The sequence below is a fragment of the Bos indicus genome, chromosome 13 (assembly GCF_029378745.1).
Source record: "Bos indicus isolate NIAB-ARS_2022 breed Sahiwal x Tharparkar chromosome 13, NIAB-ARS_B.indTharparkar_mat_pri_1.0, whole genome shotgun sequence".
Taxonomy (NCBI): domain Eukaryota; kingdom Metazoa; phylum Chordata; class Mammalia; order Artiodactyla; family Bovidae; genus Bos; species Bos indicus.
This window is the reverse complement of record NC_091772.1, coordinates 11043718-11057010: the sequence shown is the minus strand read 5'-3', so window position 1 is coordinate 11057010 and position 13293 is coordinate 11043718. Positions and strand designations below refer to the sequence as shown.

General features: G+C 38.7%; 1 protein-coding gene across 1 annotated transcript in view; it reads right to left on the bottom strand.

Moving 5' to 3' along the window:
• Window positions 1-13293, bottom strand: part of LOC109567863 (ankyrin repeat domain-containing protein 26-like) — a 74515-nt gene that overhangs the window by 34561 nt on the left and 26661 nt on the right. Inside the window, exons 11-15 of the mRNA XM_070801946.1 lie at window positions 6699-6828; window positions 6341-6402; window positions 4982-5069; window positions 2353-2381; window positions 2186-2258 (exon numbers count right to left, since the gene is read on the bottom strand). Of these exons, the coding sequence (XP_070658047.1) occupies window positions 2186-2258; window positions 2353-2381; window positions 4982-5069; window positions 6341-6402; window positions 6699-6828 (382 nt within the window). The remainder of the gene's footprint in view (window positions 1-2185; window positions 2259-2352; window positions 2382-4981; window positions 5070-6340; window positions 6403-6698; window positions 6829-13293) is intronic.

Here is a 13293-nt window from a genome sequence, read left to right as displayed (position 1 = left end):
CTAAGGACTAATGGAATTAGCAACTATGATGGTGTGTGCTTGTATTTTAAGTTTTTCAGTTTTATTTTCCAATATAGTGAACAACAATAGACTTAAACAAAGTTCCTTGGAATTTTCAATAATTTTTAGAAGTATAAAAGGATCCTAAAGCCAAAAACTTTTAGAATCACTGTTTTAAAAGATTATGTCTATCGAATCTAAGGTTTGATTACTTCCCCTACTTCTAATAATCAAAGATACCACACACACACACACACACACACACACACACACACACAGTCTGCTAATCAAAACCTCTGATCAGCCTACATTCACCTGTGTAACAACACTAAAATGAAATAATTATAAGCAGAAATACAACTGATATTAGCAAGTGAAGCTTTACTCTAGGTAAAGGTCAGAGATCAATTAAGCATTTTTGGACACTGGAAAAATCTTCAGTTCAGTTTAGTGGCTCAGTCCTGTCCGACTCTTTGTGACCCCATGAATCGCAGCACGCCAGGCCTCCCTGTCCATCACCAACTCCCGGAGTTCACTCAGACTCATGTCCATCGAGTCAGTGATGCCATCCAGCCATTTCATCCTCTGTCATGCCCTTCTCCTCCTGCCCCCAATCCCTCCCAGCATCCGAGTCTTTTCCAATGAGTCAACTCTTCACATGAGGTGGCCAAAGTACTGGAGCTTCAGCTTTAGCATCATTCCTTCCAAAGAAATCCCAGGGCTGATCTCCTTCAGAATGGACTGGTTGGATCTCCTCGCAGTCCAAGGGACTCTCAAGAGTCTTCTCCAACACCACCGTTCAAAAGCATCAATTCTTCAGTGCTCAGCTTTCTTCACAGTCCAACTCTCACATCCATACATGACCACTGGAAAAACCCTAGCCTTGACTAGACAGACCTTTGTTGGCAAAGTAATCTCTGCTTTTCAATACGCTATCTAGGTTGGTCATAACTTTCCTTCCAAGGATTAAGTGTCTTTTAATTTCATGGCTGCAGTCACCATCTGCAGTGATTTTGGAGCCCAGAAAAATAAAGTCTGACAATGTTTCTACTGTTTCCCCATCTATTTGCCATGAAGTGATGGGACTGGATGCCATGATCTTAGTTTGCTGAATGTTGAGCTTTAAGCCAACTTTTTCACTCTCCTCTTTCACTTTCATCAAGAGGCTTTTGAGTTCCTCTTCACTTTCTGCCATAAGGGTGGTGTCATCTGCATATCTGAGGTTATTGATATTTCTCCCAGCAATCTTGATTCCAGCTTGTGCTTCTTCCAGCCCAGCGTTTCTCATGATGTACTCTGCCTATAAGTTAAATAAGCAGGGTGACAATATACAGCCTTGGCGTACTCCTTTTCCTATTAGGAACAAGTCTGTTGTTCCATGTCCAGTTCTAACTGTTGCTTCCTGACCTGCATACAGGTTTTTCAAGAGGCAGGTCAGGTGGTCTGGTATTCCCATCTCTTTCAGGATTTTCCACAGTTTATTGTGATCCACATAGTCAAAGGCTTTGGCATAGTCAATAAAGCAGAAATAGATGTTTTTCTGGAACTCTCTTGCTTTTTCGATGATCCAGAGGATGTTGGCAATTTGATCTCTGGTTCCTCTGCCTTTTCTAAAACCAGCTTGAACATCTGGAAGTTCACGGTTCACATACTGCTGAAGCCTGGCTTGGAGAATTTTGAGCATTACTTTACTAGCGTATGTGATGAGTGCAATTGTGCGGTAGTTTGAACATTCTTTGGCATTGCCTTTCTTTGGGATTGGAATGAAAACTGACCTTTTCCAGTCCTATGGCCACTGCCGAGTTTTCCAAATCTGCTGAAAAATCTTAGGGTCTAATAATTAATCTCTGAGAATTCCTGAGAATACAGAGAGTCCAAACTGAGAACTTAAGGGTATTGAAACATATACAGAAACATCTTGAGTTCAAGCTTACATTTTAAACATTTCTTGTTCATATGCTTGTAAATATCTTTTTTTTCAAAACATGGATACCAACAATAACATTTGCCTTATGTATGTCCAATTCTTCAATTAAATTTGCAAAAAGAAGTTAGGAGTACAAAGAGCTAGCATTTCAAATATTTCAGTGTCCCTCCTTCCAGAAGGGACTTCCCTGATGGCTCGATGGTAGAGTATCTGCTAGCAATGCAGCAGCCAGAGTTAAGTGTGTATTGCAAAATTTACCTGAATTAGATGTTTCTGGTTTCTTCATTCCGACTGTTTTATTAGGAATGGAATCTTTCACTCCGACTGCAGGCTGCATTGGTTTGGAAACAAGTTGATTAATAAATAATGTACATATGATACAATCCACAGTTCATAATTCAAGATAAAAGGATAAGTGTTTTTACCTTCACATTAGGACATTTCTCAGGAGAAGCTAAAAGGCAAAAGGGACACAGAGTTAATTACATGTAAACATGAAAGCCAGCTGTACATCCAGGCAGAGTTAGTACCGAGCAGAATCCTCGTGCTCAGCCTTGACATTGAATACATTCTGTTTCAGTGTCTTGTTTTTAGGGGGATGTTAGGACACAGGCAAGACAGACATAGGAATCCATTATAGATAGTGAAGAAAAAACAGGAATACAGGTTTACCAAAACATGCAGTAAGATTTCAAAAGTAACATCATGTTTTCAAAGACTTCAGAAAATATTAAAGAGTACATAGACCAATGTGAATGTGCTGACTGATGAGGAGAAAATTAATCTTAATCAGAGGAGTAAATCATGACCCCAAGAAGATAAACGTGAAAGCTGATGGTAAAATGCACCAGTATATCTTGAATGCACTATAGCAGTAACATTTCCACCATTATACTGCAAGTATTTAACATGTTCTTCAATCTGTCCAGTCATTTAAGAAGTGCACAGTTGGGATGACAGTTCAGCTGAATGTATAATTCATTTCTCATCAGAGAAAGAGTAATGAACTGATTGGCTCGAATATACACTTGTAGAAAAACGGTTCATAAAAATACTCATTTTTTTCCCATACCCATGTGGGCTACTGGTATGCCTGCACATCTTGGCTCCTCTAGTTTAGTCATCTTAAAATTTCTCGATCCATTCACGCAAGAAGGCATGTAAGACACACTTACAAAATAATGTACAATAAATTCTCAACATTGAAATACAATGGTCAAAAAGGAAATAATAAATTTAATTGCCACAGAATTATTAGATGTTAAAAATCTTGCATGTTTTAAAATCAGTGTAGTATTTATTGAAAATAACAATTCTAGCATTTAGGGAATGAAGCCTATCGATCTGTTTTGTTTCAAAACTTAGTTTGGTTGGGTACATCATGCTAATGCTTCAAAGGATTTCTGTGAAACAACTGTCAAAAAATCAGTTATCTTAAAAATAAAAAGTCAATCCCTCCATATTCAAATCAATCTAATTTGAATAACAAATACCAGTACCACATATATCTTTGATGTCTATAGTTACTCGGAGTAGCTGGGGTTGTCCCTACTTCTAGCACCCCCTCCTGCCTCCCGTATTATCGGGAACAACAATGATCTTATCTCTTTTCAGTGTAAATACACTGAAGCCATCTAGATGGAGTTCTCTCAAGTGTCCTCATCGACTCCAAACTCACCTCCCTAAAGCCTTACTTTCCTCCCTTTGTCCTTTCACTAGAGTCTTCCCTCTATAAAGGGTAATCTCTGGATCCGTGGTCTGAATTCTTCCCCCTTTACGTTCTTTCTATGGATCATCCCCACCATTTCTTTTCCTTCTTTGCTCAGCAATGGTATCTTACACCTGTAATTGCTACTTCGACTCTTTGCTTCCCTCTGGCTATAAACACGCTCAGAAAGAAAAACAAACTAATGCTTTCCCTTGATCCTGTTATGTCCTGCACTAGCCAATGCTCTTCTTCCAGATTTCTCTAAACGCAAGGCTACACCCTTGCTACTCGGAGAGCTTGTTAGAAACGCAGAATCTCAGACCTCGTGCTCAGCATGTGCACTTCCCACAAGGTCCCCAGAAGACTAATTAAAATTTGAGAAACTATTTGGTCTATACGGAGTCTGCTTCTACATTACTTCAACTTAATTTATTCTCCTGAAATCTTAGCCTCAACTTCCTCACTCTAACACTTCCCCCCCACCCCCAAACTGAAACTGCATTGCAAGTTGGAAACTTTCCAGTGGCCTCTCTGTCAGGCTGTAGGTCCCTTGAGCACCCTGTTGTGCCCCCACTCTCTCCTTCTTTCCAGCTCTCTTGTTTTGTCCTGTGTGACACCATGCTGGAAAGCAGCAACACTTCATATGACACCAATTTGCACACATTTACAGCTGAGCACCTGTGCCCACGCTCCCCCAGAGGATGACAGACCGCTCTGCACACCCAGGCACTGCAGTTCTGAACGTCTTCCTAACAACGAGTAAACAGGAAGAGGGGAGAACTTTGCTGTTCTTCTCTGACAAGTTTTGGTGCTGGAAGCTCACTTCAAATTCATCGTCCATGTCAAATACTCTCCCTTTATCTAGAGACCTTCATTACTTATTGCCCCCTTCCCCCACAGACCTGTGCTTCCTTTCTTCATTTCCTCCCTGTACCATCTGCCTCTCTCATCGTTCATTTCCTCTTTCCTCTTATTTCTCGACCTTCTTTTGGTTGTAGAATATCTTGAGACAGAACTAATCATTTTTTCTCTTGTCCAGTGTCACGTGGAATCTTAGTTCCCTGACCAGGGATCAAACCTCCACCCCTGCCCTGGACAGTCTTAACATTTGGACCTCCAAGAAGTCCAGGAACTAATAATTTAGCTCCTTAAACTGGATTCTCAATTTAATCTGTGGCTGACACCTGATAAGATACACAATTTCCCTCCTCTTCTCGTCTTTTTCCTCACTACGGATCTGACAGATGTTTGGGGGTTTTTTGGGTTTTTTTTTTTTGCCTGTTAGAATATTCCCATTTTAAATCAATGTTCTGTCAAATAACCTTTCTATAAAATACAGTTCTCACCTTCTACTTGTCCATTTAATGTATTTTTTCCTCTTTGATCTTCAGGTAAATGACACACAAAGTTCTGTGGAATGCTGTCAGAGATACTCTGTTAAAATGAATATTGAGTTCCATGAAGATTTCCTAATGTCTTTTTAAGAAAATACCCTACTTTTAAAAACTGCCTACATTTAACCCAGTTAAGACAGGTTTTGCCAAGATCTCACAGCTGCCAAATGACAGAACCTGGATGCTGACTTCATACACTGCTGGATCACCAGGTAGCGGCTGCCAGCAACGAAGACATCAGGCCCTTCCTATCTCCTTCCATAGCTGCCACCTTCAAACAGAGCATCATTACTTTATGTTACCTCAAGTACGGCTGCCATAAGGGTACTCTGCCCTGCTACTTAAGTTTAGTTGCTCACTCATGTCCGACTCCTTGCGACACCACGGACTGTAGCCTGCCTAGCTCCTCCATCCATGGGATTTTCCAGGCAAGAGTACTGGAGTGGGTTGCCATTTCCTTCTCCAGGGGATTTTCCTGACCCAGGGATCAAACCTTGATCAAAACCGTAGGCAGATACTTTACCTTCTGAGCCACGAGGGAAGTCCCCCTGCTACTTAAACAATCCAAAATGGTTTGTACTTATTAAAACATTGCTAAAGCAAACTGCTGTTATTACAACCCCACATATTTATTGCTATTCCTCATGCTTTTGCTTCTCTTGAAATGTTTCTTCCAGATTAACCTGACAATCCAAATACAGTAACACTTTTAAGTTTCAAGCACTATCTTTGAAGGTCCAAGTGATAAAAAACCACAATTCACCCTGTTTCTCTCTGACTCTCTCTAGCAGTTTTACACGTGCACATGTACCAAAGAAACATACATTTGGTTGGGAGATTGGGACTGACACATACACACTACACACTATTGTGTAGGAAACAGATAACTAATGAGGACCAACCGTATAGCACAGGGAATGCTACTCAACATTCTGCAATGGCCCATATGGGAAAAAGAATCTAAAAGAGGTGACACACACACATGAAACAAAGAAACATTTGGCCATGGACTGACCTGAAATAACGTTTCAATTTTCAGATAAATGTAACTTCAGAACTCAAGCGGATTCCTTATGATCTCTAAGCCTTGGTTTCTGTACTACACTGACTTCACTAGGTGAATCTTGCAAATGAACAAAAGTGTACTAGGTGGTAGTATTTAGCACAGAATTATTTTATTCAATATAGGTTAAAAGTAAGAGAAAAGTTTTGATGGGGAAATGCAAAGGTGAGAGAGTCACAGCATCTCCCACTTTCATGTACTTACATTACTCAGGGCTTACATTTCAAAATAATAATAGAAGACAGTACCTCAGAATCCCAAGATGATTCTGTACCTTTCTCTTCTCTCAATCCTACGGCTGACATCATGTCTGTAAAATGCAGTCACAGGTGCATTAATGAGAACGTTCACTACTATGAATTTTAAAGACATATGTAAGTCTATCCCTATCCACAAATATTTCAATAAAATAAAGTAGTGGAAAAGAATTTCAGAGGGTTGAAGCATTTTCAGGAAGAAAAAGTTGGTAGTAGGTGGGACACTTCTGAAGAAAGAGAGCAAAAGAAATGTATTTCAAACAAAATGGATATTGTATTTGGATCCATACCATTTACATGTTTTTATATTTAAAGTATAGACAAAATTCACAGGCATTCACTAACTTACCACTTCTATTATTTTCGTGTGCTCTATCAACAGAAGTCAAATGGTCATGATTTGCTTGCTCTTGGGGAGCCCTTTCAATAATATCAGCATCACTTTCTTTTTCAGCAAGTTCTGGCTTTGTGGTTCCTTCCTATAGAAACAAGACAAAATAAAACCAAAACCCAACTTCAGAAAGCATATTCATTCATTGGTCCTTCACCCCGTCAGTGAGACGACAATCATGGTGTCTAGCACATCCTCTAGGGTGTCCTGGGAGAAGTTACAACTGTTAAAGAGAAGAGCGACTCTGCTCTGCGTCTAGGCAAGGCAGAGACACGTGGAAACAAACGAGAGCAGAGGAGTATCCTTCGACATCTCTGCAGCTGAAGTGGACAGAGCACAGGACGCGCACAAAGGAGAGCGGAGGCAGGTGTACCTGCGAAGCTCAAGGAGCGCTGTGACAAGGGCTGTGTCTCAGAAGACAGAGAGTGCAGAGCCGGGGTGTGAGGGGGAGTCTAGGAAGGGAGGCCCGAGCCAACAGATGAGGTGTGAAACAGGGTTCACAAGTCATGTGGAAAACTAGATCACAGTTACTGGAAACTGTATAGAAAGACAAAACTGGAGGACCAGGTTCAAACAGGGAAAAGCAAGTGTCATCTTCTTCCTTCAAGTGACAGGGATCATCACAAATTTATTTTATTTGGTGCCATGCTTTTATTCAAGTGACAGGGAAAAGACTGCACTGCACTAGGAAGTAGAAAGTTCAGTTTAGTTCAGTTGCTCAGTTGTGTCTGACTCTTTGCGACCCCATGGACTGCAGCACGCCAGGCCTCCCTGTCCATCGCCAACTCCCAGAGTTTAATCAAACTCATGTCCATTGACTCGGGGATGCCATCCAACCATCTCATCCTCTGTCATCCCCTTCTCCTCCTGCCTTCAATCTTTCCCAGCATCAGGGTCTTTTCTAATGAGTCAGTTCTTTGCATTAGATGGCCAAAGTTTCAGCTTCAGCATTAGTCCTTCCAATGAATATTCAGGACTGATTTCCTTTAGGATGGACTGGTTGGATCTCTTTGCAGTCCAAGGGCCTCTCAAGAGTCTTCTCCAACACCACAGTTCAAAAGCATCAACTCTTTGGTGCTCAGCTGTCTTTATAGTCCAACTCTCACATCCATACATGACTACTGGAAAAATCATAGCTTTGACTAGATGGACTTTTGTTGGCAAAATAATGTCTCTGCTTTTTAATATGCTGTCTAGACTGGTCATACCTTTTCTTTCAAGGAGAAAGTGTCTTTTAATTTCATGACTGCAGTCACCATCTGCAGTGATTTTGGAGCCCAAGAAAATATAGTCTGTCATTGTTTCCACTGTTTCCCCATCTATTTGCCATGAAGTGATGGGCCTGGATGCCATGATCTTAGTTTTCTGAATGTTGAGTTTTAAGCCAACTTTTTCACTCTCCTCTTTCACTTTCATCAAGAGGCTCTTTAGTTCTTCACTTGCTGCCGTAAGGGTGGTGTCATTTGCATATCTGAGGTTATTGATATTTCTCCCAGCAATCTTGACTCCAGCTTGTGCTTCATCCAGCCCAGAGTTTCTCATGATGTACTCTGAATATAAGTTAAATAAGCAGGGTGACAATATATAGCCTTGATGTACTCCTTTCCCTATTTGGATATTTGGCCTTGGAGTACAGAATGCAGGGCAAAGGCTAATAGAGTTTTGCCAAGTGATTGCACTGGTCATAGCAAACACCCTCTTCCAACAACACAAGAGAAGACGCTACACATGGACATCACCAGATGGTCAATACCGAAATCAGGTTGATTATATTCTTTGCAGCTAAAGATGGAGGAGTTCTATACAGTCAGCAAAAACAAGACTGGGAGCTGACTGTGGCACAGACCATGAACCCCTTATAGCCAAATTCAGACTTAGATCGAAGGAAGTAGCAAATACGACAGTATTTTACAGGAGAGCATTAAAAAGAAAAGAACAAAAACAAAAACCTATCAGCAATGCTCCAGAGTGGACAGTAAGCACACGAGATACTGTACATCACCCAAAGTGTCCATTAAACTGTAATTAAAAGGCTAATTTGGCTTTAAAAATAGCCAAATAAAAACGGTAACAGTCATTCTAAAACAAACTGCAGAGCCAGGAGGAATGAAAAGATTGACAAGTATATTTTAGAAAGATTACTCTGGCAGCAGCATAAAAAAGAACATCAGGGTAGCAAAACTAGAAAAGAATATTTCAAGATTATAGGTGAGACAGTGAGTTATGGTGATAAGATATGAAAAATGATAAGCAGGCAGAAAATACTGAACTTCTTGAGTGACTGGAAGCAGTAACTTCAAGGAAGTTTGGAGTCCAGGGTTTTTCCTGCTGTGGCATTTCAGTGATTCTGTCTACTAGGCTGGGGAGGACAGATGAAGGGATAGCTTCCAAAGAGTCAGGGATGAGGGAAGCATCAGGGACAGCGCCTTCAGTTTGGGGTGTAATAAGTTATTTTGAGGCGTGCAAGGGACTCAGAAGAAAGGATTTGGGTAAATACATTTGAATTAGAAATAGATAAACTTATTCAGGAAAAACATATACTGTAAAGATAATTATTTGTAAAAGATACTAACCTGGTATAATTAATGCAAACCTAGGCAGAATTCTGAACTTTTGAAAATAAAACAATACCAGGGGAAGAAAACTATGAGATTACAATTGTCAATTATGTATTTCAACATGTTTCAAGGATATAAAAATATACTTTTATAAATATATTAAAATACTCATTTCTGTCATATTACCATAATAAGCATTTTGTGTAGTGAAAAGGTTTAATTGTTAAACACCAATTCAAGATGCTACAAGAAGACTCTGTTTTAAAATTGATCTTAAAAGACAAGTTTTAATTTGTAGAAGAGAAATGCTTATGTGAGGATGGAATTATGAGGCATTTTAAAGTACTACTATGACATAAGAAAGAAATAGAAAACCCTATTTGAAAAGATCTTATTCAAAATTGAGGGCGAAATCAAAAGCTTTACAGACAAAGCAAAAGTTAAGAGAATTTAGCACCACCAAACCAGTCTTACAACAAATACTAAAGGGATTTGCAGCCAGTAAACACAAGAGAAAGGAAAGACCTACAAAAACAAACCAAAACAATTAAGAAAATGTCAACAGGAACATATATATTGATTATTACTTTAATATAAATGGATTCAATTCATCAACAAAAGATACAGAATAACTGAATGAATACAAAAACAAGAGCCAAATATATACTGGCCACAAGAGACCCGCTTCAGACCTAGAGACACATACAGACTGAAAGGAAATGGATGGAAAAAGATATTCCATTTGAATGGTAACCAAAAGATAGCCAGTGTGGCAACCCTTATTTCACACAAAATAGACTTTAAAATAAAGAATATTATAACAGACAAAGGACACTACATAATGATCAAAGGATCAATCCAAGAAGAAGATATAACAATTGCAAGTATTTATGCCCCCAACATAGAAGCACCTCAATACACAAGGCAAACACTAACAGGCATAAGAGGGGAATTCAACAGCAACACAGCCATAGTGGGGGACTTTAACACCCCACTTACACCAGTGGACAGATCATCAAAACAGAGAATCAATAAGGAAACACAAAACTTTAATGAAACATTAGACTCAATGGATCTAATTGATATCTTCAGGACTTTCCATTCAAATGCAGAAGAATACACTTTGTTCTCAACTGCACATGGAACATTCTCTGGGACAGACCACATCTTGGGCCACAAATCAAGCCTCAGTACATTTAAAAAATTGAAAATATATCATGTATCTTCTCTGACCACAACACTATGAGACTAGATATCAACTACAGGAGAAAAATGTAAAAAAGCACAAACTCAGGGAGATTAAACAATTCGTTACTAAATAACAAAAAGGGTATTGAAGAAATAAGAAGGGAAATCAAAAGATTCCTAGAAACAAATGACAACAAAAACACGACCACCCAAAACCTATGGGATTCAATAAAAGCACTTCTAAGAGAGAAGTTGATAGCAGCACGATCCTACCTCCAGGACAAGAAAAACTTTGAACAGGCAACACTCTACATTTAAAGCAGCTAGAAAAAGAACCAAAACCCCCCAAAGTCAGCAGAAGGAAAGAAATCATACAGATCAGAGCAGAAATAAATCAAAAAGAAAATGAAGGAAACAATAGCAAAGATTAATCAGACTGAACACTGGTTCTTTGAGAAGATAAGCAAAATGGACAAACCACTAGCCAGACTCATCAAGAACAGAAGGGAGAAAAATCAAATTGACAAGATTAGAAATGAAAAAGGAGAAGTTACAACAGACAACACAGAGATGAAAAGGATCATAAGAGAATGTTATGAGCAACAATATGCTAATAAAAGGGACAACCGAGAGGAGATGGACAGATTCTTAGAAAAGTTCAACCTCCCAAAACTGAATCAGGAAGAAATAAAAATTACAAACAAGCCAATTACAAACACTGAAATAGAAAGTGTTATCCAAAATCTCCCAAAAACAAAAGCCCAGGGCCAAATGGCTTCACAGGGGAATTTTATCAAACATTTAGAGAAGAGCTAATGCCTATTTTTCTGAAACTCTTCCAAAAAATTGCAGAGGAAGGAACACTTCCAAACTCATTCTATGAGGCCACAATCACCTTGATGCCAAAACCAGGCAGAGACAACACAAGAAAGAAAATTACAGGCCAGTATCACTGACAAACACAGATGTAAAAATCCTCAACAAAATTCTAGCAAACACAATTCAACAATACATTCAATAGCTCATTGATACCATGATCAATTCGGTTTATGCCAGGGATGCAAGGATTCTTCAATATACACAAACCAATTTCAATGTGATGCACCATCTTAACAAATTGAAAAATAAGAACCATATGATCATCTCAATAGAGGCAGAAAAAGCCTTTGACCCAATTCAGCACCTGTTTATGACAAAAACGCTTCAAAAAATAGACACAGGAGGAACCTTGGTCAACATAGTAAAGGCCGTATAGAATAAACCCACAGCAAACATTATTCTCAATGAGGAAAAATGAAAAGCATTCCCTCTAAGATCAGGAACAAGACAAAGTTGTCCATTCTCAGCACAGTTATTCAGCATGCTTTTGGAAGTCCTAGCTATGGCAATCAGTGAAGAAAAAGAAATACAAAGAATCCAGATCTGAAAAGAAGAAGTAAAACTCTCTCTTTTGCAAATGAAATGATATTACACATAGAGAACCCAAAAGAAACTATATATTTTCTAGTAAAAGAAAATTACTAGAGCTACACAATGAATTTAACAAAGTTGTATGATACAAGGTCAATACACAGAAATCACTTGAATTCTTATATACTAACAATGAAAAATCAGAAAGTGAAATTAAGGAGCCAATCCCATTCACCACTGCAACAAAAAGAATACAATATCTAGTAATAAACCTACCTAAGGAGACAAAAGACCTGTATATGGAAAATTCTAAGACACCGAGGAAAGAAAAGAAAGACGACATAAAGAGGTGGAGAGATATTCCATATTCCTGGGTAGGAAGAATTAATAGTGTGAAAATGACTATATTACCAAATGCAATCTACAGATTCAGTGTGATCACTTTCAAATTACCAATGGCATTTTTCATAGAACTAGAACAATGTATACAATGGACTATTACTCAGCCATAAAGAGAAACACATTTGAGTCAGTTCTAATGAGGTTGACAAACCTAGAGCCTATTCTCCAGAGTGAAGCGAGTCAGAAAGAGAAATATAAATATCATATACTATTTGCATATACATGGAATCTACAAAGATTCTGAGTCTACAATGGTAGGTGATGGATTTATTTGCAGGGCAGCAATGGAGAAACAGATATAGAGAACAGACTTATGGACATGGGGGGAGGGGAAGTGGGGAGAGGGTGAGATGGATGGAAAGAGTAACATGGAAACTTACAATTCCTTATGTAAAATAGATAGCCAATGGGAATTTGTTGTATGACTCAGGGAACTCAGAAAGGGACTCTGTGACAATCTAGAAAAGTGGGATGGGGAGGGAGATGGGAGGAGGGTTTGGGAGGGAGGGGACATGGGTGTACCTATGGCTGATTCTTGTTGATGTTTGACAGAAAACAACAAAATTCTGTAAAGTGATTATCCTTCAATTAAAAAATAAATACATTTTCTAAAAACCCCATTTGAAAATTTCATCGTTTTCTTCTTTTTTCCCTGTAAACAGCACATAACGGCTCTAATTTCCTTTCTATGCCCTCTTCAATGGCAGATAAAGGTTGAAGGAACAATTTAGATATTAAAAAAGTAGTAAAACTATGATTATCCAAGTTGGAGATTTAAAAGTTTTCAAACACATCTATGATTATCAAGCAGAATTCAATATTCACATCAGGAAAGAACAAATGAGCTGAAAAAATCAAGTAACCACAATGACTGAGTTTTAGATATGGAAGAATTTGCATTTTAGTTTAACATGTATAACAAAGAACTGACATGCTAATTTAACACCTATAAATACTGAAGCTAATAAAGTTTCTTAAAAGTAAAACTTAAAAAT